Here is a 27,323-nt window from a genome sequence, read left to right as displayed (position 1 = left end):
GCTGCCGTGCGGACCATTTTAACCGAAAGCCCACACTATATGGGCCCCCCCATCGATTACCTGATTTTGCTTATGAACATCATTTTACGGAAAAATTACTTTATGTTTAACAACGCCTTTTATTTGCAGCTTTCTGGGACAGCGATGGGGTCTAACATGGCCCCATCTTACGCTAATTTATTTATGTACAGCTATGAAAGGCAACATATTATGTCAAATCCCATCTTTTCCAAATTCATAATTTTTTATTGCAGGTATATTGACGATTTATTTTTGATTTGGTCGGGTAGCCACTCCCTTTTGCAACAATTTGTCGAATTTCTAAACAACATCCCAGGACGAATCCGTTTTACATACAACTGGCACCCCATGACAATGGACTTCCTCGATGTGACGGTGTCAGTACAAGATGATAAATATGTAACAAAAGTGTTTACAAAAAAGACGGACAAAAATACTTTATTAGATTTTTCAAGTTTTCACCCGGCACCCCTTAAGAGGGGTCTACCCTTCTCCCAACTTGTCCGAGTAACCCGGATCACATCCGAGAGAGATGATCTTCAAAAAGACCTGCAACTGATGGCTAAAAAATTTCTAGACCGTGGGTATAATGAGATGGAAGTGTCGGCGGCTGTAGAAAAGTGTTTGGACCTTGACAGAGAGACTCTACTACACCCTGGGTCAAATCCTAAAAATGTCAACAGAGTTGTGTTTCCAACAACCTATTCTACAAAATCTAAATTGATCAAAGCGGCAGTCACTAAATACTGGCATATCATAAGTACAGACCCAGTCATTGGACCTGACTGTACCCAGTTACCGCTCTTTAGCTTCAGACGCAGTCCTAATCTCAAACAACGGATCACATATTCCGATATTAGCCCTTCGGTGAGCTCTAATACTACATGGCTAAGAAGACCAACCGGATCATACAAGTGTACTGGATGTGCGAACTGTCCCTTTGTCATCACGGGAGTACATTTTACACATCCAAATACGGGTGTACAATATAAAATATTTCACCGGTTGAATTGTGAATCCAAGTTCGTTATTTACGCCATTGTATGCCCGTGTAAGAAGATCTACATCGGCAAGACCATCAGAATGGTCAGAGAGGATCTCAATGCATAGGTCCTCAATTAAAAAAGCTTTAATTAGTATTGACCAGGCCACCCCACCAGTGGCCCGTCACTACCATGAAGCAGGACACTCTCTACGCGATTTTTTCTACATCCCGGTAGATCATATACCGCCGTTGCGGAGGGGGGGTGATAGACATAAAATTCTTCTCCAAAGAGAATGCCAATGGATAAAGAAACTTGCATCTCTATCACCATCTGGCCTAAATGAAGAGTTCCCATTGTCATCCTTCCTATAGTCCCTCCACTTACTCTCATACTACAGATGGTCCTCAGTCTATATGTTTAAAATCATTTCCCCTGAGCCAAAGACATCATTAAATTGGTGTGCAGTAATGAATGATGTAGCACAAGTCGGTTGTCATACATTTCTTGTCTCTCCTTTAAGAGATATGGCGATGAGATATATTGCCTCTATACAGATATCTACATTTTTTTGAAATATATCCAGTAATATCTGTTGATTGTTCTCCTTTCTTTTCCCCTTTTTTTCTGGTTTGCACTTGATTATTTATATGTATGTTTTCTTGGATATAAATTGCGTGGCTCCTTAACTATTGTAATGCATATGCCTCCCAAATTACCCCTACCCTTCTTTATGTACACTTGACGCCCATGTAGAGGATCCTGAGGTGGTCCCTATAGGTTACAGACCGCGGTCCTGTTTCCTGATGAGACTCGGCACGGTGGTCGACACTGTCTGGTGTTGACTGACTGCTGCGACGAGATACCAGGCTATAGTTATTCAATGTGTACTTGAACCGTTGTCCTCTTGCAGCAAGTATACACCTGATACAACCCGGCCCCGATGGCTTTGCTTTTTGCAGCGTACATTGGTGACAGCGGGTTACCAGGGCAACGCTGCTGAGTTGTACTGACAGTACGTCAGGAGGACACGGCCGGATGGGAGGAGTAACCTTCCTCATTACGGAGGCTGTCCCGGCTTACAGCTGACTGGGCGGATGCGCGATGACGCTAGGACGCATCGGACGCACGCCCCTGTCTCTCTGATTGAACTCCGTGATACGTACGGAGGTGTGTACGTCCTGCACTCTCTGATTGGATGAAAACCGGATACTCCATATTTGGAGATCCGGTGGGTGGCGATGTGCATGTGCATGGTAACGGAGCAGCGCAATTGGTCCGAGTAAATTACACAGTGTGGTGTGAATTAACCTAATTGTTGTTTGCTATATATACGAGTCTGGGACACTGATTTAGTGTGGGTCAGTCCAGGATGAAGGCTGGATAAGCCGAAACGGGCTCCGTTGACTGCCATAATGGTGAATATGTTCCATTCATTGAATTGAGACCCATGTCTTATTGTACCTACTTAGTTCCATCAGTTGCAGATGTACCCCAGCATTATATGCTAAACTTCATGTCAGGTGACATGTGAAATAAAACTCTTTTTTGACTGCCATAATGGTGAATATGTTCCATTCATTGAATTGAGACCCATGTCTTATTGTACCTACTTAGTTCCATCAGTTGCAGATGTACCCCAGCATTATATGCTAAACTTCATGTCAGGTGACATGTGAAATAAAACTCTTTTTTACAAGTATTACCAGGAGTGCTGCCATTTATATCCTCTGGATATTCTGTTTTTCTATATATATATATATATATATATATATATATATATATATATAGAATATTTGTAAGGAGGGCACTCACCAATTCGCAATTAAAACTTCATATTTAATCAAACCTTTAAAATATTGAACATCAGGTTGTTGTCAACGTTTCGGTCCGCATTTCAGACCTTCTTCAAGACAGACAAATGCAGCAAGAGATCTTACTCCAATGAGGTCTCTATTGGAGTAAGATCTCTTTCTGCATTTGTCTGTCTTGAAGAAGGTCTGAAATGCGGACCGAAACGTTGACAACAACCTGATGTTCAATATTTTAAAGGTTTGATTAAATATGAAGTTTTAATTGCGAATTGGTGAGTGCCCTCCTTACAAATATTCTATGTGATGGTCCAGTGCCTTGGAGTGAGCACTACCTGGATGAACTATTATCTGGAGTGCGGATTTCTATGTATATGTATGTATATGTATGTATGTATATATGTATGTATGTATGTATATATGTATATATGTATATATATATATATATATATATATATATATATATATACACACACTAGGTGATTCATCGCGCCCTACGGGCGCTCTTCACACCGGCGTAAGGGGCTACGCCCCTTAATTTGTGAACATTTGTATTGTGAGAAATATGGTTAGAATTGTATGAAAGATGCCCTGTATTGCAGCTTCTGGCAGTGGGTGAGGGTCCAGCGTGGCAGCACAGGAGTACCGGACGGTGGCCCTGAGTCAGTGTCTCCTCCTACTGGGTGGGAGTTAGGGTGCATGAGAGCAGGAGGCTGGGATATGAGGCATGATAGGGGTATGTGGGCAACACAGCGTCAGCGATTACCCAGTGGTGGAAGTTACGGTTCAGGAGAGCAGGAAGCTGGGTAGTGATAGGGGTGTGTGGGCATACGGGGGACTAAAGAGGGTGGTGGACACTGTGCAGCTTCTGCCAGTGGGTGAGGGTCCAGCGTGGCAGCACAGAAATACAGGAGTCAGTGTCTCCTCCGACTGGGTGGGAGTTAGGGTGCATGAGAGCAGGAGGCTGGGCGGTAAAGCATGATAGGGGAATGTGGGCAACACAGGGTGAGCGGGTCTCCACTGGCGGAAGTTACGGGGCAGGAGAACAGGAGGCAGGGCAGTGTCCTCCCACATTGATGGCAAAAGTATTCAACATCGGCCATAAACCATCGATTATTTGAAAATCATTGATGGTCGATGGGCATCCCTAGAACTGGAGGAGGGTGGGGGACAGTATGCAGCTCCCGGCAGTGGGTGAGCGTCTCCTCCCACTGGGAGGGAGTGAGCGTGCATGAGAGCAGGAGGCTGTATAATAGTGGTATGTGGGCAAGACATTGATAAAAGTTGTGGCGCTGTTGCAGAGGGCAGTGGGGAAACCTGCAGTGCGGCAGCCAGGGCCGGATTTCCCACCTAGGGGCGGTACCTGCTTGTGGTGGTACAGGATCCCCCATTGTCACGGGGGTACGTGAAATGCGGGAGCGGGGGCCGCGGTGGTCCGCTGGGGGGTGGAATTGCCGGAAGGGGGTCTGGGGGGTCTGCAAATTGCGGGAGGGGGGGTGGTGTGTGGGGATGCGCGGTTAGCGGGAGGGGGCGGGGGTCCGCAAATCGTGGGCGGGGGGCGCGGGGGGGGCTTGAATCGTGGGAAGGGGGGTCCGCAAATTGCGGGAGGGGGGTTGTCGGGGTTAGTGAATTGCGGGAGGGGGGGTTGCGGAGGTCCGTGAATTGCGGGAGGGGCGCGTGGGGTGCCGTGAGTCAAGGGGGGGTGGTGCGGGGGTCCGTGAATCACGGGAGGGGTCATGAATTGCAGGAGGCGGGGGTCGTGGGGGGGCTGCGAATCGCAGGAGGGGGGCTGTGGGGGGTTGCCGTGAATTGCATGAGGGGGGCGTGAATCAAGGGAGGGTGGGCGCAGTGGCGTGGTGCGGGGGTCCGTGAATCGCGGGAGGGGGCATGAATCGCGGGAGGGGGGGTCGTGGGGGGTTCCGAATCGCAGGAAGGGGGGTATGGGGGGTGCCGTGAATTGCGTGAGGGGGGCATGAATCGCGGGAGGGGGGGTCCCCGAATGTGTGAATTACGGGGCGGTCGCAAATCGCGAGAGGTGCCGAGGGGGCCCGCAAATCGCGGGAGGGGGCGCTACGGGGGGTTTCGTGAATCGCGGAAGGGGGGGTCGTGGGGGGTTGCGAATCGCAGGAAGGGGGGTGTGGGGGGTGCCGTGAATTGCGTGAGGGGGGCATGAATCGCGGGAGGTGGGGTCCCCGAATGTGTGAATTAGGGGGCGGTCGCAAATCGCGAGAAGTGCCGAGGGGGCCCGCAAATCGCGGGAGGGGGCGCTACGGAGGGTTCCGTGAATCGCGGGAGGGGGCGGCGCGAATTGCGGGAGGGGGGTTGCAAATCACAGTAGGGGGGGGGGTGCCGTGAATCGCGGGAGGGGGGGTCGCGAGGGGCCCTTTTAATGCCGGGAGGGGGGGTCGCAGGGGTCCCGCGAATCGCGGGAGGGGAGGATGCAGGGGTCCTGCGAATCGCGGGAGGGGGCTCGCGGGAGGGAGGGGTCGCTGGGGTCCCGCGATTTGCGGGAGGGTCGCGGGGGTCCAGCGAATCGCGGGAGGGGGTGGTCGGGTCTGGGACGGATATTAGACAGCACTTACATCGACAGCCATTACATCGACACCATTAGTTCGACAGCTCAATAGGTCGACATGGTTTTAGGTCGACATACCATTAGGTCGACATGTCATTATGTCGACAGCTCATTAGGTCGACAGCTCATTAGGTCGACATGTTTTTAGGTCGACACTGCCATTAGGTCGACAGAGTCTATGTCGACAGTCAAAAGGTCGACATGGGTTTTTTCACTGTTTTTTGGCCGAAATGTCGACACAGTCGACATGGACACAGTTTGAAGTGTACCGCAGCCGCTCGCTATGCTTTGGGCACGGTGCCTCGCTGCGCTCGGCACACTATTTTATTCTCCCACCACGCCCTAGTGGATAGTAGGGCATGAAATACCGCCTGTCGGCACATGTCGGCTCAATAAACAGTGAAAAAACCCATGTCGACCTTTTGACTGTCGACATAGACACTGTCGACCTAATGGCAGTGTCGACCTAAAACATGTCGACCTAATGAGCTGTCGACCTAATGAGCAGTCGACATAATGACATGTCGACCTAATGGTATGTCGACCTAAAACCATGTCGACCTATTGAGGTGTCGAACTAATGGTGTCGATGTAATGGCTGTCGATGTAAGTGCTGTCTAACAATAGTCCGGATACCGGGGTGGTCGCGGGGGTCCCGCGAATCGCGGGAGGGGGGGTCGCGGGAGTCCCGCGACTTGCGGGAGGGTGGAAAGCGGGGGTCCCGCGAATCGCGGGAGGGGGGGTGCGGGGTCCTGCGAATGGCGGGAGGGGGGGTCACGGGGGTTCCGCGAATCGCGGGAGGGAGGGTCGCGGGGGTCCCGCGAATCGCGGGAGGGAGGGTCGCGGGGGTCCCGCGAATCGCGGGAGGGAGGGTCGCGGGGGTCCCGCGAATCGCGGGAGGGAGGGTCGCGGGGGTCCCGCGAATCGCGGGAGGGAGGGTCGCGGGGGTCCCGCGAATCGCGGGAGGGTGGAAAGCGGGGGTCCCGCGAATCGCGGGAGGGGGGGTGCGGGGTCCTGCGAATGGCGGGAGGGGGGTCACGGGGGTTCCGCGATTCGCGGGAGGGGGGGTCCCGCGATTCGCGGGAGGGGGGGTCGCGGGGGTCCCGCGATTCGCGGGGGTCCCGCGATTCGCGGGAGGGGGGGTCGCGGGGGTCCCGCGATTCGCGGGAGGGGGGGTCACGGGGGTCCTGGCAGAGGGTAGGGATGTGCAGGAGTAATGGTGGATGGTGGCTGTGGAGTAATGGTGGATGGTGGGCGTGTACTGTAGCCCTGGCTGGGCGGGGGGAGGTGATGTCAAGGGGGTGGAACGTCAGACACATGAAAGTGAAACTGTTCTACACAGGAACGTTCTCCACAGGGGTTGAGTGACAGATCTGGCTAAATATATAAGAGATATACACACTGAATAATGAGATATTGAAATGCGGTGTAGTGAGAGTAGTGCTGGCCACTCCCACTGAGGCCTGCAGGTACACCCTGCGGTCGTGTCCAGTGATTATACCCCCGTGTGTCTCATGCACTGGTATCCACTGTAACCACACAAACCAAACCTTTAGAGAGCTAATTGCTCTAATTATATACAAATGTTTACAGTAAGTCTACATATAAATATCCTGCATTAATGTCCACTGTAACCACACAATTGAAGCCTTTGGAGAGCTAATTACTCCTATTGTCCACAGATGATTGCAGTGAAACTTTCAACGGAGTCTAGGTCACTGTATCTTTAAATCCACCTGCCGTTATAATGCCCAATGGTTATACATGCATATATTATGTACTGTGGAATCTGTCCACAAAGAATGAGCATATATAGAGCTAATTGCTCACAAACATATAAATCAGGACGCTGCACAGAGATGAACAAATAGCTATAGACATTAAAATTATATCCTTAAGTTATCCAAGCTCCGCTTGGACAGTATAGTGTAACTGGGGCTTGGACAACTGTTAATAAATCACAGCTGCAGTGTAAAATAGATCAGTACATGTAATCTCACGAAATTGGTCCTAACACTGGGATTTCAACACATAAGAAATGCTATCAACAATATATATATATATATCAGGACACTGCGCAGAGATGAGAAATAACTACAGACATTTAGGTTATATCCATAAGTTATCAAAGTCTGTTTGAAAACTGCAGTGTCACTGGGGTTTGGACAACTGTTAATAGATCTTCAACTGCAGTGTAAACTAGGTCCACACCATTAATCACATGAAATTTGTTCTGACAGTAAGAATTCAAAATAACAGAACTCCACATGCAGCTGTAACTGTTGTGCTAATGCCGATAGTTTGTTGCAGCGTGAATCACTGAAGTAAATGGAAGGGAGCTGTAAGCTCCCACCGAATGTGACTCTGTAGAGTCAGGTGCACGCACGCTCAGCTGAGCTGCGGCAGTGGTTACCTGACAGCGTCCGCGTGTTGTTCCCCAGCCGGGGACAGCAGTTCGAGATGCGGCGGCTGAATAGTGCGGCGTGTGCTCACACTGGCTAAGTGCTGAGCAGGAGATAGGACCAGGCGTGTGTGGCTGGCGGTGGCGGGTACGCGTTTCGCCCATTGGCTTCCTCAGTCCGCCATCTTGCTTGTGGGCTTGTGCCCACTTCTTATTCCTGACATGGAGTTCCGCTATTGGTTGTACCTTTGATTGATTGCTACTGGAGCCTATGTGATTGTGGCTTCCTGTGTGTGATGACCTGAGTTACTTCAGAGGGAATGCTCATTTTTATGTAATTAGACACTCTCTTGTTACATAGTAATACTAAGTGGCTAATCTCCTGTATCTCGTAACGCTCTGGTTTTTAAAAGTTTTTAACCCATTATGGTCATTGCCTAAGTGGGTTCTATGTATCTTTGCAGTCAGCAAGGATTACAATAATCGCTTTCAATAATGCACTATTTTAACACAGCCTTTCTGTGATTATATCCATTTGTCATTATTATTTTATGGCTATGCAATAGTGAAGACAGTCGAAGACAGTCGACGAATTATCAAGCTACAATTGTAAAACTACATTGTAAAACTACACATCCCAGCATGCCATGCCATAGTTTTAACATTCCCTAATAGCAAAACTGTGGCAAGGCATGATGGGACTTGTAGTTTCACAACAGCTGGAGGACCATAGTTTGGACATGCCTGGCTTAACCTGTTCACCACACGTGATGGCAATCCTGCATTAAAAGGGAAGTACAGAAACAGAGCAGGAGAGGGTCATGTTGGGAGGTATGCTAGGGTGTAGAAAGAGAATGGGAAAATATTTTATTTTACTGTGTTGTAAAACTTCTGCCAATCTCTAACCTGACTGGCACCGACTGTCTGTCTGGCATTTGGCTTGACCTGTAACCAGTGGTCGGCCCAAAACAATTCGTAGCATCTGGTTATTGCGGATACTGAAGTTTAGGTTAAAGCGTCTCCCTTTTGGGCATTTGTTTAAACCACAATGACGGGAGTCTTCTCCAGTTGATAGTTCTGTAGTGCGTACCTTTTTAAAACAGTGTGTTCTCTGGCTCCTTTTTTTACCTTCTAAAATTGTGTATGGGTCATTAAAGTCGACAGGCATTGGGTCGACCACTGTCAGCTTGTTTGTAACACAACAGTCAAAAGGTCAACATGGACACGGTCAAAGTGTTCCGCATCCCCACGCATGTCTCCTGGCACTCTTTATGCTTTGGGGACACTTCCACTCTCCCTCGATGCCCTTGTGGATGGTAGGGCATGAAATACCACCTGTCGGCACATGTTGGCTAAAAAGAAAGTGAAAAACTCATGTCGCCCTTGCCATTGTCGACCTAATGCTTGTGTCAACCTTCCAACCCTGTCTACCTTAGCCATGTCGACCTATTTCAGGTGTCTACCTAAGGCCTGCCAACCTTAAGTGGTCGACCCAATGCACCTTAATAGGGTCAACCTAATATGCCCTAAAATAGTTTAGTACGTAGCATTGTCTGGTGTTCACTTGAAGTTGCATGGCATAGTTACTTATGTGTTTTTATCGGATGCACAGTAGGAACCGATTTAGACAGAATGTTTTGGGTGAAGATTATAGCCCTAGAGATTACCTGCTAAGATTTCATTTTACAATGTGTCTTTACTTGCACTGTTACAGCAGGAGGCTACAGAGTTTATCTTTCTCACACACCAGCTGGCAGCTAATCAGGAGAGAAGTGCACTTTGCATCTCTCTACTCATTAACATGTAAGTGGAGAACAGAGATGTTTCTCATTTACCTTTTTACATGGGGCGCAAGCAGATTTAATTGGTGAAAACTACATTTCTGAGTTTATTTTCCATTTGCTTATTCTGCAAGTAGAAAATCTATTCCCCATATTCCTATTTTGGAGACTCTTCCCATATTTATTGTCTTACAACCACTGTACTCCTCAACCTTTCAGCTGTTAAGGTGTGTGCACACGGGGGAGATAAATTGCTAGCAATATATTGCTTGCAATAGATTGCTGAGCAATATATTGCTCAGTGTCTCCTTTTCATCAGCGACCAGAGAGATAGTCGCTGATGAAAAGGAACCTCTGCTGGGGGAGCCGCAGAGGTAATTAGCTCCTGCGACCAGCGATTACAATGGGGCAGAAAACGTGAGTGCGCACCCGGAGATTTATCGCTGGTGCGCACTCCAATCACTGGCAATATGGTCGCCTACGACCATATTCCCAGCGATTATCGCCCCCGTGTGTACACAGCATCAGTTTCTCCTATTCATCAGCGACCAGAGATGGTCGCTGGTGAAAGGGTACCGCAGAGGTAATCAGCTGGTCGCAGGAGAAAGCTCCTGCGACCAGCGATTAGAACGGAGCTGATAACAGGAGCACACTCCCATCGCTGGCGACCATATTTCCAGCGATTTCAGCCCCTATCGCCCCCGTGTGTGTAATCCTTATCGATAACCACTAAGGGGTATATTTAATAAGCCGTGTTTTGGGCATTTCAAGCACTGGATTTAAAAGGTCAATAATATGTACAGCAGAAGCAGGTGTGTTTTGTATCATTGCTCCTTACCTGTCACCCATCCGATGTACTGTGAGGGTGAAGTTCTTCAGGTGACTGCCAGATGGCTGTGCCAATGTAACTGACTGGTGGAACTATTACTTTATGTACATTGTGCTACAGTGCCAGCTGGACTGCCTAAAGCCAAAGTCTCCTCCACACGTCACAGGCATTAGATCCTACATGCCAGTTGTATAAGCTTTGTTACATGCACATGGGCAGTATGGATGGCAAGTCCATGAGATCCCTTACACTTGTGTTTATGAACATTACATGGGGAATGTGTAGTGGCCTATTGTGCCTTGAACCTTCAATCATGCCCTGCTAATTTGAAAAGCTTTGCTTAATAAATGTACCCCTAAATATGAGGGCAGTGCAGATGTAGACACAATCTGACTGTCTGCTTGTGGACTGTAATCTCTCTTTTTAAAGTCTGGTGAAATTTCAAGGCACAAAACAATATATAAGCAGCACTAAGAAGTGACCGTGTTTGCTTCTTTGACATGCTATGGAGCTCAACAGAGGCCACTGGAGAACCATGATCTTCTACCATTAGAGAAAAAGGGGTCTGTTACCACAGGAGAGTTTTGGACAACTTTTCAGGTGGAAGCACTGGCCTGAACCACTGTGTGCGAGTAGTTTGCAGAATTTCTGCCTTCCAGATGGTTCCTGGAAGACAAGGAACAATGGTGCAGATGTATTAAGCCTTAACAAGAGATAAATGCAAGGGTGATAAGGAGAGATAAACGTCCAGCCAATCAGCTCCTTACTGACTTTTTTCAAACACAGCCTGTAACATGGCAGTTAGCGGGTGATTGGCTGGACGTTTATCTCTCCTTATCACCCTTGCATTTATCTCTTGTTAAGGCTTAATACATCTGCCCCACTATGGCCAACCTTTGTTCCCCCATCCCTGAGGACAGCGTTGCTGCCATGCCTGCCGTAGTGGAGGTGGACACTAGGGTGTCCATGGCCCAGTTAAAGAAGTAAATAGGCATCCCGCAGGATCTATCCACTTAATACTTATTAATAAAAAGCTTGGTCTGAGCAAGGTTTCTGCATGTTGAGGGCCCCATTTGATAACTGGAGGGTGGAGGGGAAGCTAGGGTGACTTGATGCAGCAACATGCTGGCCAGGATTGATGTCAGTTGCCCAACTTCTGTTTGGGTGACCGTTAGTCGCAGTGAATCCTGTATCTATTTAATTATTTACAGTTTCTTAAGGCCCCCATACACTATGCGATTTGGTCCCGATTTCACCCGATTCAGATGGATCGGGCAGTGAAATCGGGCAAAATCGCAGGTAGACACCCAGTCCGACCCAATGCGCGGTCCCGTGTGCATCGGGTCAGAGTCAGGAGGTCGGACCGGCTGCACATAAGATTTGCTAAATCTTTTGTGCAGCCGGGCAGGGGACACAGAGGCGGCGGATGCTGGCGAGCGAGATGGGCAGGGGGAACCAGAGCAGGGAGCTGTCAATGCTCCGTCCGGTGGGGGGGTGGGGGACGCTTCTAGTAGCGCAGAGGCAGCTGACGCTGCGGGGGACACAGGCGTCAGTAACGTAGAGGCAGGCAGGGGGAGCCGGGAGCTGTCAGCGCTGGAGAAAAAAAAAGCCCATACAATTGTATGGGCAGACTGTGACTGGCTGAGCGCTCTCTCAGCCAGTCAGCAATTGGCTGAGAGAGCGCTCAGCCAATCATAGGCCGCCCATTCATTGTATGGGCTTTTTTTTTCCAGCGCTGACAGCTCCCGCTCCCCCTGCCTGCCTCTACGTTACTGCCGCCTGTGTGCCCCGCAGCGTCCGCTGCCTCTGGGCTACTAGCAGCGCCCCCCAGCCACCTTGCAGCGTCCTCCACCCCCCACCTGGATGTCCCTTGCCCCCCTGCTCCCTCCTCCTGCAGCTCCCTGGGAGTTGCAAATGATACATCGCATGCAATGTAATATTTTGCAAAACTTGGCACATCAGTGCCTAATCGTGTGTCCCCCTCCCGGGGAAATCAGGTCCGACTTGTCCTTAGGACAAGTCGGACTAATGTATGGGGGCCTTTTATATAGCGCAGCAGATTCCGTTGCGCTTTACAATAGTAGACAGTAATACAACAAACTGGGTAACAGACAGATTTGGGGGTTAGAGGGCCCTACTGCAAGCTTACAATCTATAGGGATATAGGAGGGAGACACAAAGACAGGTACCAGTAATAGCATAGCTGTCCGACCAAGTTACAAGTCCAGAAGGGAAGATATATAATACATAAGTGCCTTAGAGGGTTATGCGTATAGAACTTAAATATAATAGGCTTGCCTGAAGAGGTGAGTTTTCAGGGAACGCTTGAAAGTTTGGAGGCTAGTGGAGAGTCTTATTGTGTGTGGAAGGGCATTCCATAGGGTGGGAGCAGCCCGATGAAAGTCCTGTAATAGTGAATGGGAGCTAGTGATCAGTGCAGGAGAGAGACGCAGATCTTGTGCAGATCTACAGTTTCAATCCAAAGACCAGTCTGCTCAGCGAACCACATATAGAGGTGTGCCACTACAGAAGTTCCAATGGGAGTACAGCATGGCCAAACGGATGTTTAATACTGGCCATGTAGCTATGGTACCACTTGTGCAGCAGCGTTCCATCACTGGCTAGACTGCAATTCAACCGGTATGTGGTAGATAGGTTGACCACTATTGGCCGATAGGCTAAAGTTCGACATGCATTAGGCTGACATGGTTAAAAGGTTGACACAAGCAATAGGTCGACATGGCAAAGGTCAACGTCTCATTTTTTTTTTTAAGCGGTACACTTATATGGCGTCCATGTTGGCATAGACCCCCAAAAATATAAAAAAAAAAAAAAAACACAAAAATGCATGTCGACATTTTGCATGTCGACCTTTTCTCGTCGAGCTTCTTCACATCGACCTTTTTCATGTCGACCTTTCCCATGTCGAACTATTGCCTTTGTCAACATATTGACCATGTCAACCTTTTTCAGGCATCACAGTTTTGCCTGGCCCTCAATAGTGGTTGACCAATTGACCGTCGACCTAATTACTGTTGACCAATACCCCTCCAACCACTGCCTGCCGCAAGTGCTGGAAGCCATTTCCAGGGTTCGTCTAAGAACGAACACTCATTTAAGATATATATATATCTTTGTAAATAAAAGTGTTGTAATAGTGTGTAATGTATCACCTTGGCACGATATTTTGACAATGGTTAAGCTATGAGGTGCTTGCAATGCATGACCATTGAGCTCAAAGTCAAGAATATACCAGATTATAGGACTGTGTTAAGCTTCTGCTAGATTTAAGTATGTTATGTCTATTATCTTTTTAAATGATTATGAATAAACTTAAATAGTAGGGCACCTCAAGTTGTCTGCAGCGCAGTACACAGGACAAAACAATAAGACCATAAAGGGTAAAACCATACAGTTAACAAGTAGAAAAATTAGTGATACCTCAATGCAGCCACTGATGCGAGGGTTGTAATGAAAATACTCAGCATAATCTGACACCTACTAGTGAGGGAGCAGAAAATGGGTCTACTGTAGGTTATCTGAGGAAACCAAAAGAATGGAGTCAGAGGGCAGACAGTCAAAGAAGGAGGTGTAGCGAGTAACTAGTTTGTATAAGAATTATTTGGGGCATCACGGATGGTGTAATGGCTAGCATTACTGCCTCACAGCACTAAGGTCATGGGTTTGATTCCCATCATGGCCCTAACTGTGTGTGGTTTGTATATTCTCCCCGTGCTTGCGTGGGTTTCCTCCGGGTTCCTCCCACAATCCAAAAATATACAGTTAGGTTAATTTGCTTCCAACAAAATTAACATTACAATATCTGTGTGCGTGTACATGTGGTAGGGAATGTAGATGGTAAGCTGGGACTGATGTGAATGTTTAAATATTCTCTGTAAAGTGCTGCGGAATATGTGTGTAGGCTATATAAGAAACTGTTAATAAATAATATGAATTAAGTAAAGAGCACAGGAGGAAGGAGGGTCCTGCCCATAGATTTTACAGTGTACTGGAAATTGGGGAGACTAACGCAAGACATAGGGAAGGGACTTTAGCCAGTGTAAAGCTGCCCATACACGCTGCGATCCCGGCGTGCGTTGTGGGCTTAAATAGCATCCATCACATCGCATTGCATGCCTTGTGCATGCAATGCGATGTGATAAAAAGCAAGTACAAAAATTATGTGCAGCACATACTTTTTGTACTGTGCGATGAGGTGCCGCGGGAGCGCGCACCTCAAAGCACACATCGTACCGCCGGGATCGCAGCGTGTATGGGCGACATAAGAGGTAACTAAGCAAAAGTGGGAGGATTGGAGAGTGCAAAAAGGTGAGGTAACATGTTATGTGCACCGGAATAAGTATAGAAGGCACATGTGTTTTTAAAACTATTGATTTTAATCTTTTTCTTTTTTAATTATGTCCATTGAAAATGTGAGTTTAGAAATCTGCATTGTGTATCATACTGTGCATTTTATAATCTGGTCATTCTTACTTAGTGGCAGGTGACGCACATAATTACCCTTTCACATAAACTGGAAAGAGCCAGCATCTCATTATAGCAGAGGGTTTATTTATTTATTAACAGTTTCTTAGGTACTTCTTTACTTTCACGGCGCCACTAGATAGGACAGATAGGAAGATAGGACAGATCGGACAGATCGGACAGATCGGACAGATCGGACAGATCGGACAGATCGGACAGATCGGACAGATCGGACAGATCGGACAGATCGGACAGATCGGACAGATCGGACAGATCGGACAGATCGGACAGATCGGACAGATAGGACAGATAGGACAGATAGGACAGATAGGATACTAGATAGGATCCGATTTGTATGCGATTTGACATAAGATATCGCATAAGATATAGGATAAGATTTACTATCCATTTCATTACCCCACTATCCACTAGGGCGTGGAGTTGATTTTATATAGCGTGGCGAGCGCAGCGAGCCACCGAGCCCGAAGCGTGGCGAGCGCAGCGAGCCCGCGAGGGGCGGCGGTACGCGTCCTCCGACCTTTTCATGCCCTACTATCCACGTCGGCGTGGAGTTGAGAATAGAATAGTGTGGCGAGCGCAGCGAGCCACCGAGGCCCGAAGCGTGGCGAGCGCAGCGAGCCCCGCGAGGGGACGCGGATACCTTCACAGTTATACGCGTCCCCTCGCGGGGCTCGCTGCGCTCGCCACGCTTCGGGCCTCGGTGGCTCGCTGCGCTCGCCACACTATTCTATTCTCAACTCCACGCCGACGTGGATAGTAGGGCATGAAAAGGTCGGAGGACGCGTACCGCCGCCCCTCGCGGGCTCGCTGCGCTCGCCACGCTTCGGGCTCGGTGGCTCGCTGCGCTCGCCACGCTATATAAAATCAACTCCACGCCCTAGTGGATAGTGGGGTAATGAAATGGATAGTAAATCCTATCCTATATCTTATGCGATATCTTATGTCAAATCGCATACAGATCGTATCCTATCTAGTATCCTATCTGTCCTATCTGTCCTATCTGTCCTATCTGACCTATCCTATATCTTATGCGATATCTTATGTCAAATCGCATACAAATCGTATCCTATCTAGTATCCTATCTGTCCTATCTAGAGTGGCGCCGTGAAAGTCAAGAAGTACCGTTTCTTATATAGCGCAGCATATTCCGTTGCGCTTTACAAAGGAGACAGTCATACAACAAACAGGGTATTTACAGACAGTCAAAATGTAGGAGGGCCCTGCTCGCAAGCTTACAAATCTATAGCTTAAGGGCACAGCTTCAGTAGTAATAAAGCAAAAACTGCCCTCCCCACGATACGTAAAAAAAAATCCTGTGCTTCCGTTTCCTATTGGGGTAACAAAGTTTTTCAGCACTAAAATTATTCCAATAATACAATAAATGTATACAAGTCGCACAGGAACTGTATAAAAGTTTATTTTAAACAACAATATAATTCAAATACTTTATTTCAGTCACTGAATATAGATATACACAGTTCCCATCAATTAGAGAATAGTCCCTTTACAAAACTATGTATTCTATATGGTACGATATAAAATCTTATAGAAATATCATATGTAAGACCTACTGGTATAATGTTCCTGGCCACAGCCACACAAGGTAAGATAGATCCTTAGGCAGGTATTCAGTAAGCTCCAAAGAAATATCAGGAACAAAACTTTCCACAACATTTTTTTGCTCCAAAAGTTCAGTGAAACCTGTGTTTTTCTCTAGAAACAGACCCATTTTTGGCCTGCTTGAGGCCCATGGATTACCTGGACTAATTGACCAGCCCCCCCGCGACACCATTACCAATGATCGCGGGTAATTCATTATCGGCCTTAGACAGCTGGTATAGTATTTTGGTAAACTGCTGTAACAGACAGAGTGCAGACTCTTTTTATATAGTCCAGGCACCTTCTGAATAATGTCTCCCTTTCAAACAGATGGGTGCTCTATACCGTATGCTGCAGTTTCATAGCCTGCACTCTGCTGTCTTCGGTACAGTCTGGCAGTCACAGCCAGCAGCAGCAGCAGCAGCTCCAGATGAACTCCAGTGAATTTCTTGTTTTATCATCCTTACTTAAATTAGGAAATTCTCAGTGTTAATATGAGTGAAATATACAAAACCACCTATACTAAATTCTCCCTCAGAACCTACAAATAATACAAGTGTGTTTAACATATAGACCCCTACTATAGGGTTTAGCAATTAAACTATTAATCCAGAGCAATAATACACATACAAACAAGGTTTTAATCATTATTTTTATTACCTTATCAGTGTTTTTTTTTCTCCACATTGTACAGGTGAATTGCAGTTTATAAACAGATATAATAAAAGTTCTGTTTTAATAATCTAATTGGTGCACCAGCAAATAGACAGACCTTTTTCCTTCTTTCTATTATTGGATCATTACTACTGTCTATGGCAGCACCCTTAAATATGATAAAAGATTGAATAATATTGTAAAACATCAAGGCTCTTTTAACAGTATGTAGTACTTGCAATAGGTTTGTGAAGTGATTGCCCCACTCCCTCTACCCTTTACGTGTTACTATATAGTTCAGGCACCTGTTTGAAATGAATGGGAGCTCTATATCTTGCTGTGTGATAGGCTGTACTTGGTCTCAGTCTGGGAGTTGCAGCCAGCAGCAGCTCCAAGTGGCTCCCAGCACAAAGTTGTCAGATCATACAAGGATCCTGTGGTCAACTGGTGCAGCTGCTGCAGGGTTCCCACAATGGTGAAGAGCCCTGGAAAGACACAGCAGACTGACACAGAGTTCCTGCATCAATATTCAGCTGCGGACAAGTGCAGGCCTGTGGTCTCTGGATTCAGGGTACAGTGGGCCATTAAGCAGGGTGCAACCACTACTTTGGCCTTTTTCAAGCCATTTGTATAGCTATAGTCAGTGATTAAAATAAAGTATTTGAACTAGATCGTTGCTGAATAGAAACTACTTGATGCACTGATATTATTGTAAGGACTGAAAAACTTGCCTTTTTTTTTTTACCCCTTAATACACGGTAGCACAGTTTTATTTATTTATTTATTTTAATTTTTGGGGGGACAAAATCCAAATGGGACAAAATTATCACACATGACTACTTGCCATAATCTGTAGTTGAAAAATGTACAACATTTCTCTCTAACCCACCATTTTAGTAAAGGTTGCATATTGTTCTTAGCAGCCGCACCATTGTACAGTATTTGTTTAATGTCATTTGATATGTAGATGCTCCTTATGTAGAGTTCCATTGCTCGGACTAGGTCTATAAGCAATTACCTTGCATACCTGCACTGCTGCAATGCCATGCTGTATAATGTACATATGCCATGCTGCCTTACTCAATGCTGAGACACTGCATTTCCATTTCCAGCTGGTAGGAGAGCTGGTTGGAAGTCCTAGCAGTTGATAAAAAGGTAGGTCCAGAAGAGAGGAGCATCTCTGTATACAGATACGTTTTTGCACAAACAGGTTATTGCCAGCAGCTTGGTTTTTTATTCATACATCTTTCCCTATAGCTTTGTTTCTAGGAGACAGTCTCCTTTTACAGCTGCTTGGATAATCTGGGCAGCGCCAGTGTGGATCACCCTTTGCTGTGGTTTTGTATCATGATCTTACCATTAAGTACTTATTATTTTGTCTCCATAAGATAGACCTTAATATCACCGAAAACTCATTATCTGCACTTCATCAAAACGATCAGATTCCTCAGAAGTCTGACGCATTCCCGCAATCCTGCCAGGGCTGTTTTATTTTACAGGCAACATGCTGTTTAACGTTGTAACAAAATACATTGTGAAAGAGAAGCAGAAGAGTTTATCCATCTCTGCAATACAGTAATTTGCTTTGTGATGCATAGACTAAACCTTCAGTTACACCCACATTATGAACTCTATCTATTGCCAAAGGATGAATGGAAATTGTCACATAAGGTGGATACTTTTAATATGGAATTGTTTTATGCCACAACATTTAAGCATCAAGGTTAGGAAAATAAAGACTCAAGTCTGTATATAGAGTAGCTGGTGTCTCTGAGAGCCATTTTGGTTTTATGATAAGTAAGCAAGGCTGTGGAAAAGTGTTGAGAGCAACATTTGCATACTGGAAAATATCTTTTCATTTCAAGTGGTTTCCATTCCAGGCTCCTAGTGAGTGTAATCTCCCCAGTGCAAGGAAAACAAAAGGAATGGGCCTTATCAAATCTATTTTTGTTTCAAAAGGCCAAGGGTGGTATGTACTACGGGAAAAATGCGGTAAAACCCCATTTTTTATTGGGGGGGGGTTTTACCGCATTTTCAAATGTACGAATACCCGGCCACTGCTTCTATCACAGCCTGCCGCAGATACCTACCCCCCTCCCCGTCCTCCGTGAAACTCCTCCTCCCCCTAGCAGTATGTCACAGCCGCTTCTGGCTGCAGGGGAGGAGGCGCCAGGGAAAGCTGCCCTGAGACCCCCCTCCCGCACACTACATCACAGGTATCGCGGGGGGGCTCTGTCACCGTGCTGTGATGCTAGGAGCATATGTTAATATATATGCGCTTATATATGCGCTAGCATCGTGGCGGCGATGTATTTTATTACATCCCTCCCCAAGTGTTTCTAATCTCAATGCCCTCAAAACTTATTTTACGTTGTATAGAACAGAATAAATTAATGGTTTCCTTAACCCTTTGAGTACCAATGTTGCTGTGAGAAATCCTCAAAATATCCCCAAAAAATGACAGCGTCGCTCACAGGATTAATGGTAGTTATTTGCTCTTGATGGTCCACAGCAGCTGCTCATCAATGTTGTAGACCAGTGATGGCTAACCCTGACACTCCAGCTGTTGTTGAACTACACATCCCAGCATGCCCTGCTACAGTTTTACTATTTGGCCATGCTAAAACTGATGTAGGGTATGCTGGATTGTGTAGTTCAACAACAACTGGCGTGTCAAGCTTAGCCATCACTGTTGTAGACAATAGTTCAGGGATACTGCCTGGTGCAAGAAAAGCTTAAAGCCACAGTTGTGGTATACACCAGTCATCAGGGAGACACAAGAGCTCCCAGGCACTGGGCAGAATACAATATTCATTCCAGTGTCCAGTTACCTAAACAAGCACATACTGCATTCCAAACAGTGGTCCCTTTATCCAGACATGATCTAGCAAATTGTGGAGGTATGCCTGCATCTGGGTATGGGCATAATGTCACCTTGGTTAAAGCAAACAATGGAACAAATTGTCTTAAGCACCAATAGTCCACCAGCATGTATTGTCGATACCTTGCAGATTTTTATGTGGGATTTGCAAGTGAATTATGTGTTCTCTGGTGGTGATGCTTCAGTGGCTAGAAAAATTCTCTGGCGTTTTGTCACAATACACCATCAGAGCAAGTGTGATCACTTCGTATATTGGGTGCATTTAAGAGCTGCATCAAATACATGGCAAATTAGAAAATGGATGATCTTTTTGTTACTTTATGAGAGGTCCTGCTTCCCAATAGATGGATCACTTTTGTTTTCATTCAGGTGGTAAAACCTCTGTAGCATTCAACCAGGCCAGTGAGCAATTTAAGAACTGTGCTGCACATACTTTTTGTACTAGATGATCTCATCTCATCGCAAGACTGAGATGCTATATTGTGTACAATAATTGTAGCGTGTTTGGGCACCTTTAGTCATTGAACACAATAGAGAGAGGGAAAGATAAATGTGTTTCTACATCAGAATGGCACACCCAAGCTAGTGGCGCATTGTGTTTTGTGGCATTTTACACCCTTCTTTCACTATCAGGACAAAACTGTCAGGACTAGGGAATTGTGTGTATTTTAATAGGGTTTAACCCTTTGAGCGCCAACTTCTCTGTGAGATGTTCAAAATATCCACTCAAAATGCCAGTGTCCTCCACATTTGTTATATAAATTCAAATAAAAAATTATTTGTAAAAAAAAGATATTTCCTATAGAAGGTAAACATTACAGGTCATTCTGATGAATAAAAATGTTTGCTTGTCAATTTTCTCACCTATTTTGACAAATTCACTTGGCACTCAAATGGTTAAGCAAGTAAAGTTTTATTGAGGGGAAAAAAAACTGTTATATTAACTGGAGAAAAGTATAGTTATTAATCATATAATTAGGTATGTGTCTAAATGTAACACACACATACCGCAATGTGTATGGAATATATGCTGAATAATAGAAGAAATGGTTCTATAAGCAAATAACTTTTTGTCTGGTGTAAAATAAATCTTGTGCATACTGTATGTCTATTATTTATAATTAAATTACAGTTAAATAATACATTCAAGGGAGAACAATAATTGTATGCCTACTGAATAAAGATGATAATCTCACAAAAGATTTGGTATTTTGCGTACCATAAGACAGGGAATCCAGCAATACATGCCTGCCGAGCACATCCAAATCCATTCATTCATACAGGAAAATGGGAAATATAACACCTTTTTAGTGTAAATAATGTATCTAAAAAAGTAATTGCCATATAATTGTCTTCAAAGCAACCTTTACTACTTGTTGCAGTGTATGTAAAGGCTGGCTCAAACTCCTGTATGCGATCACATACGCATCGCTACTCATACTGAAGCTGCTGGGGCACTTATGCTGAGCAGGAAGGTGTGTGTGTGTGTGTGTTTGTTTGTGTAGGTGCGCACCATAGAGGTGAGGAGTAATGTAACATTTATATGCTGCACTACTTACACCAGTACTGGCACATGTAAGCTCACCAGTCCCTACACAGCTCCAGGCCAGTCTGGGGGTAGAGGAGAACAGTAGCCACCAGCAGGGGTGCCGGACAACTCAGTCAGTCGGGATTCCGACAGTTATTACCCCGACGTCGGAATCCCGACTGCTCCCTCGTGGGGAGACTAAAATAGGCGGCGAGTACAACGAGCCCGCAAGGGGCTTTGTTGCACTCCCCCCGATGTGCAGTCAGGATTCCGACTGTCCGTGTGTTATACCACACCCACCAGCAGCTGGCCTTAGGGGTCTGGCCATGGTCTGTGTGGGAGGGGGAAGCACAAGACCTTACTGCTCCAACAGCGCAAAGTATACGTAAAGCAGCTGGGCTGGTTATCTGCTTGCTCCTCACCCTATCATCTGCAGCCCCAGCACTGACCCCCCCCCCCCCTTCTCCTGTTCACCATACTGATCACCCCACACAGGGTCTCACCCCTTCTTGCTTGGCTTATACACCTTTTCCCCATCTGCTAGTAAGAGGCTACATGTGTCACCGATTCCTCTGCTGCAAGCATTGTGGGGGTTCCAGCATCCATTTCCTGGTTACCGTAGCTAGTACTGGTGGCCAAGTCCTGGGATGGCAAGTGAACTGGGGTTGCATCATAGTATATTCACGTAGAGGGATGCCCTGTGTATAGGGAGCACTATATGGAGGCTTATGGGGGTGTAGTGAGTGTATATAGGGGCAGTATATGGTGGGGGGTACATTGAATATAGGGGCAGTATAAGGTGTGGGGTGCAGTGTAGATATCGGTGTGTCCGAAATGGAGCTATATTATGCTCTACAGGGGCTGTCAAGATATATCATCTCTATATATAGATCTAAAAATATGTTCAATGTATTTATAGCTTTCTATATAGTTTCTTTTAACTGAATCCTTTACAGATGGAGCGGCAGAGGCTGGCCCGGGAAAAACAGTTGCGAGAGGAAGCAGAACGGACGCGAGATGAGATGGAAAGGAGGTTGTTACAGTTGAAGGAGGAGGCACAAATGGCCAATGATGCTCTGGTGAGTGTGTTAAATTAGATGAGCACATTTTAAACCTGGTGGTGTTCTAAACTTAAAAATTGGTATGTTAATAAAGTTTTTAGTAAAGAAATGCCATGTCCTTATTGACCATGATATAATTCACTGCCCAGATGAGATCGGAAGAAACTGCTGACCTTCTCGCAGAGAAAGCACAAATCACAGAGGAGGAAGCGAAACTGCTGGCCCAGAAAGCTGCTGAGGCCGAGCAGGAGATTCAGAGAATTAAAGCCACAGCCATTCGCGGTGAGGAGGAAAAGCGGCTAATGGAGCAGAAGGTACTGGAGACTGAGATGTTAGCGCTAAAGATGGCAGAAGAGTCAGAACGAAGGTAATTTTCTCTTGAAAACTAAACCATTATCCTCTTGTATTGTGTGTTGACCTGAGTTGGTCCCGATAGTTGGTGTTAATACTGAAACAGAGTAAAGGAACCTAGGAGTAATAACATCAGAAAAAATAGGTATTGTAGAGAGAGATGGAATGCAGTGCAATGTGTTACGATTGGAGCTTTTCTTTATTTGTAATGTGGGATTTCAAGGTGCATTATATATACTTTGTCTTCATACAAAAAAATCATTGAAAACCTGGGATTTTGTCAAATCACACTTGATTATAATTCCCCATTAAATTCCAAGTTTTGCCATCTGATAATATTGCTCCTAAGTACATTTCCTCTGTTGCCGCATAAAGCAGCTAAACCTGACAAAACTAGTAGGTGCAGCACAAAAAGTCCAGTTTGAGCACTGAAATGGTTACATTTTCACACATTTCAGCTCACCATCCCCAGTGAGTGCGATCTGAAATGCTGGCGCCAGCAGGTGGTTGTGCCCAATTGGAGCAAAAATTGACTAGCTCTATCCGGTGAGCAGCAGAGACAACTACCCGGGCTAACAATTGAATTCCCACCCAATATTTCTTGTTTTTATTAGACTTACACGGACGATGAGGATATTAATGGGCATATTTATCAAAACTATTTTTCTAAAATTTGAGTCTGTCTTCACTCACTTTTCACATTGTTTTCTTATTACCTGTTTGTATGGGTGCTGGATGGTTGACAGACCGTCTGGATTCCGACAGTTATTACACAGACGTCGGAATCTCGACTGTTTAAAACCCAGACACTCAGGCTCCCAACTGCCACCGGCTATTCACCCTCATGGGGGTCCACGACCCTCATAGAGGGAGAATAGAATAGGTGGAGAGTGTAGCAAGCCACTGTGCCCACAGCGTGGCGTGCGCAGAAAGCCCGCAAGGGGCTTCGTTGCACTTCCTCTGCTCTCTGAGTCCGGGCAGTCGGTATCCCGACGTTGGGATCTTGACTGTCGGGGTCATATACCACACCAGTTTGTATTATTGGGCAATTGTAAAAAAAAATTTTTAATATTCTGCTCCAAGCCCTTAAATTGATAATTTTTAATAACCAGTTTGCATTTTCCATACTTGTAATAAGAAATTAGATCTACCTGAATTTACAAAAATGTAATTGTAGAAACACACCATAGAGCAACCTGTGATACTAACACTATTCCCAGATAGCATTAATAGGGCTGCCTTACGGTTACCCAACTCCTGCACACCCCACCCTGAGGCCGAGTTGGGATCCAGCCGCTTTAATCAGCCATGTGTGTGTCTGATAAACTACAATGTGATTACTAACAAAAAAAAACCATCCAGGGACTAGAGATCAAAGCAGACGGTCAGTTGATCACTATGCTCCTGTTGTGATCGCAGTAAAAGTGAACTCAGATGTTGTGAAACCACATCTCATTTTACCACACCAAGGGTCACAACAGAGCACAGGATCGGATGACAAGCTACCCTCCTTTATCACACTCACCAGTTCTGGCTGCAGGTAAGTGGAGAGGGGGTAGCTGACGGTGGTGCATAAAAAAAGGCAGTGAAGAAAACCCTGATTAGTGTGGTAAGAGAATTTGCATGAAATATTTCTACACATTCTTGCAATGTAGACAAAAGTATCTCTCTGTGAATTTATCACACCCCATCCCCGTTTGAGGTGCAGATTGTGATAAATATGCCCGTTGGGAGATATTTAATGCTCAGCAATGTGTGCCCATAATATTGAGCTGTGCACACCGAGATTTATGCTAGCCAAACGTTGCTCACTTTCCTGCACATGTCTATGCAAGTTTCAGTGTGGATGACTTTTGAACTTAAAGTTCTGCATTAGCGTTTAGTAGTTTTAATGCCCGTCTCCCTCCCCTTCTCCACCTAAGATCCAAAGAAGCAGAACAGCTGAAACAAGATCTGCAAGAGGCCCGTGACTCTGAACGTAGAGCCAAACAAAAGCTTCTGGACATCTCCAACAAAACAGCCTTTACGGTACTTTGTTGCATAGGGAACCTTAATGTGTGAGCTCAACTCGTAATGTCAGTTTGTTTTCTAAGGCCGGACAATTACAAGTGCTTTCAAACTCTTTTATTTATTTATTTTTACCATAATATCTGTACTGCATTATAAAAGTGCATACACACGTTGAGATTGGCTGTGTATGATTTTGACTGATTTTCCTTGAGCCCATGAGGGCAGCCCGATGCGCGTGATGTTGAATAGACTGGGATGAGTGCCGACGCTTTTCAATAAGCCGGGCTATAAACCCGATAATAGTGAGTTTCTGCTCGCAGCCTAATCTGACTAACTAGTGTTGCACTTCTAGTTGCGGCCTAAAGCTGGCCATACATCTACAGATTGATTGTCAGATCTGGCTGGTTGGAACAAAATCTTGGTAATGGATGGGAACAAATGACGGTTGACCATTTGCTTTGAAATGCTGGAAAACTGCCAAAAACTGTCATTCAGATATTACCAGGTTTTTGTTCCAACCAGCTCAATCTGACAATCGATCTGTAGATGTATGGCCAGCTTTACTGTGTACACGAACAATATTGTGCTGAGAACTTGACACCAAGAATGGCTTTTGCCACCACTAATACCCTGGCTTTAGGTGTGGTATCTCCTGATGTAAGTGCTAGGTGCAATGAGGGGCACTTATTCCAAGCACTATTCAACATAATGCTGAATTGAATTCCCCATTATGTTAGGAATCATTTTTTTCCATTCCTTCACTTTTCTATCTTTTGCATTCATGTCCTTATTTGCATCTGTAGAAGCCTCTAAGCAGAGTACACCTTATATAAATCATTATAGACTAGATATCATTGCTTTATGTCACAGGTCTTCAACCTGTGGCCCTCCACATGCCCTGACCATTTTAGCATGCTCTTATAGGAAAAAATGTGGCAATGCGTGTTGGAACATGTAGTTTCACAACATCTGGAGGGCCACAGGTTGAAGACCCATGCGTACAGGATTATCCTATGATCCCCGATTAAAAATATGGAGTTTTCCACACTTTTCTCCCAATGTTTTTTAATGGGGTATCCAAATTACATCGCTAAATAGAAAGCATGACTTCTCCCGAAAACATATGTTTATTGAAACCTGTATGTTTTCGACCGCGGCAGCCCTGTTTTAACTAGAGAACGGGACTGCTTTCAGGGATTTTGCTTCGCCTGCCTGAAGTAGGCAAAATTATATTCCCGATAAGCAACGACACAACTGGCCTTTTAGTAGCCCAGATTGAGTTATTACCCGTGGACTCTGATATCACGATCTAATAAGGTATTCCTGGTAGTGTTTGCCAGAAAGTTTTGTATTTTGTCTTTTTAGTTTGTCTCTTATTCCAGTATGTCTGGTGAATTTGCAAATGCAATGCTAAAGGGAAATGGGGAAGAAAAAGGGGTGCCGTTGACGTCCCGACAGTCTGGATTTCGACGCTCAGTATACGGACATCGGCAGGGCCGGCGCTACCCGCTCAGCAGAGCCTGCAAAGCAGGAAGGCGTCAGGCTGTGTAGGCGGCGCTGTCCCTGCTCTGCGACTCTGCAACTGTGCGCAGGGGTATGTGGTGCACTGCTGGTGCTGTTGCTGCTGCACCTGTCACGGTGTGTGACAGGCAGCAGCGCTGGCAGCAGAGGAGAGGGAGAGATGACAGCAGCAGCAGTAGGGACAGGAGGGCTTACATCATCAGAGAGCATCAGCAGGGGTATCCCTTCACCTTCCAGGCTACCACAGTGCACGGTGCTGAGCCCCTCCCCCCTGAACTCTGCATCAGTGTCAGGACAGCATGTGCCGAGCTGTGATTGGAGGAGCTCGGCACATGCTGATTAGCAGAGCCCTGATTGGAGGAGCCTATCACATGCTCCCCTGACCCCTGGAACATCGAGGATCAACCTGACAGCATGGCACCCTCTGACTCTGTGAGTAGGCACCCTAGCCACCTCTGTCTCTTCACCTCCTGCCTCTTTGCAGCTTCTCTATCTCTCTCTCTCAGCCCATCATCTGTACCACCCTCTCCCTGCCCTGTATCTATCCCTTCATCTCCCTACCCAGTCCCTACCCCCTCTCCCTGTCCTTTACCCCCCCCCCCCTTGCCCAGTACCTATCCCTTCATCTCCCTGCCCAGTGCTTATATCCCAGCATATACCCCCCCTCCTGGCATTATCTATCCCCTCATCCCCCTGCCCAGTACCTGCCCCCCTCTACTGTCCAGCATCTGAGTCCCCCTCTTCTGGCAGTATCTATCCCCATCTCTCCCTACCCAGTACCTGCCCCCCTTTCCCTGCCCTATACCTGCCA

General features: G+C 46.2%; 1 protein-coding gene and 1 long non-coding RNA gene across 3 annotated transcripts in view; both read left to right on the top strand.

Moving 5' to 3' along the window:
* Nucleotides 1-27,323, top strand: part of NF2 (NF2, moesin-ezrin-radixin like (MERLIN) tumor suppressor) — a 100,092-nt gene that overhangs the window by 55,198 nt on the left and 17,571 nt on the right. For both annotated transcript variants that reach the window (XM_083145336.1, XM_083145337.1), the window contains exons 12-14: nucleotides 22,526-22,648; nucleotides 22,780-22,997; nucleotides 24,904-25,009. In XM_083145336.1, the coding sequence (XP_083001462.1) occupies nucleotides 22,526-22,648; nucleotides 22,780-22,997; nucleotides 24,904-25,009 (447 nt within the window). The remainder of the gene's footprint in view (nucleotides 1-22,525; nucleotides 22,649-22,779; nucleotides 22,998-24,903; nucleotides 25,010-27,323) is intronic.
* LOC146006852 (uncharacterized) lies at nucleotides 15,933-22,017 on the top strand. The gene is made up of 2 exons (XR_014444112.1): nucleotides 15,933-21,422; nucleotides 21,562-22,017. It is a non-coding gene; the product is annotated as an uncharacterized LOC146006852 (long non-coding RNA).

Source organism: Crinia signifera, chromosome 1, assembly GCF_055691185.1.
Source record: "Crinia signifera chromosome 1, ASM5569118v1, whole genome shotgun sequence".
Lineage (NCBI taxonomy): Eukaryota > Metazoa > Chordata > Amphibia > Anura > Myobatrachidae > Crinia > Crinia signifera.
The sequence above is the reverse complement of the archived record's forward strand: the minus strand, read 5'-3'. Positions and strand labels throughout refer to the sequence as shown.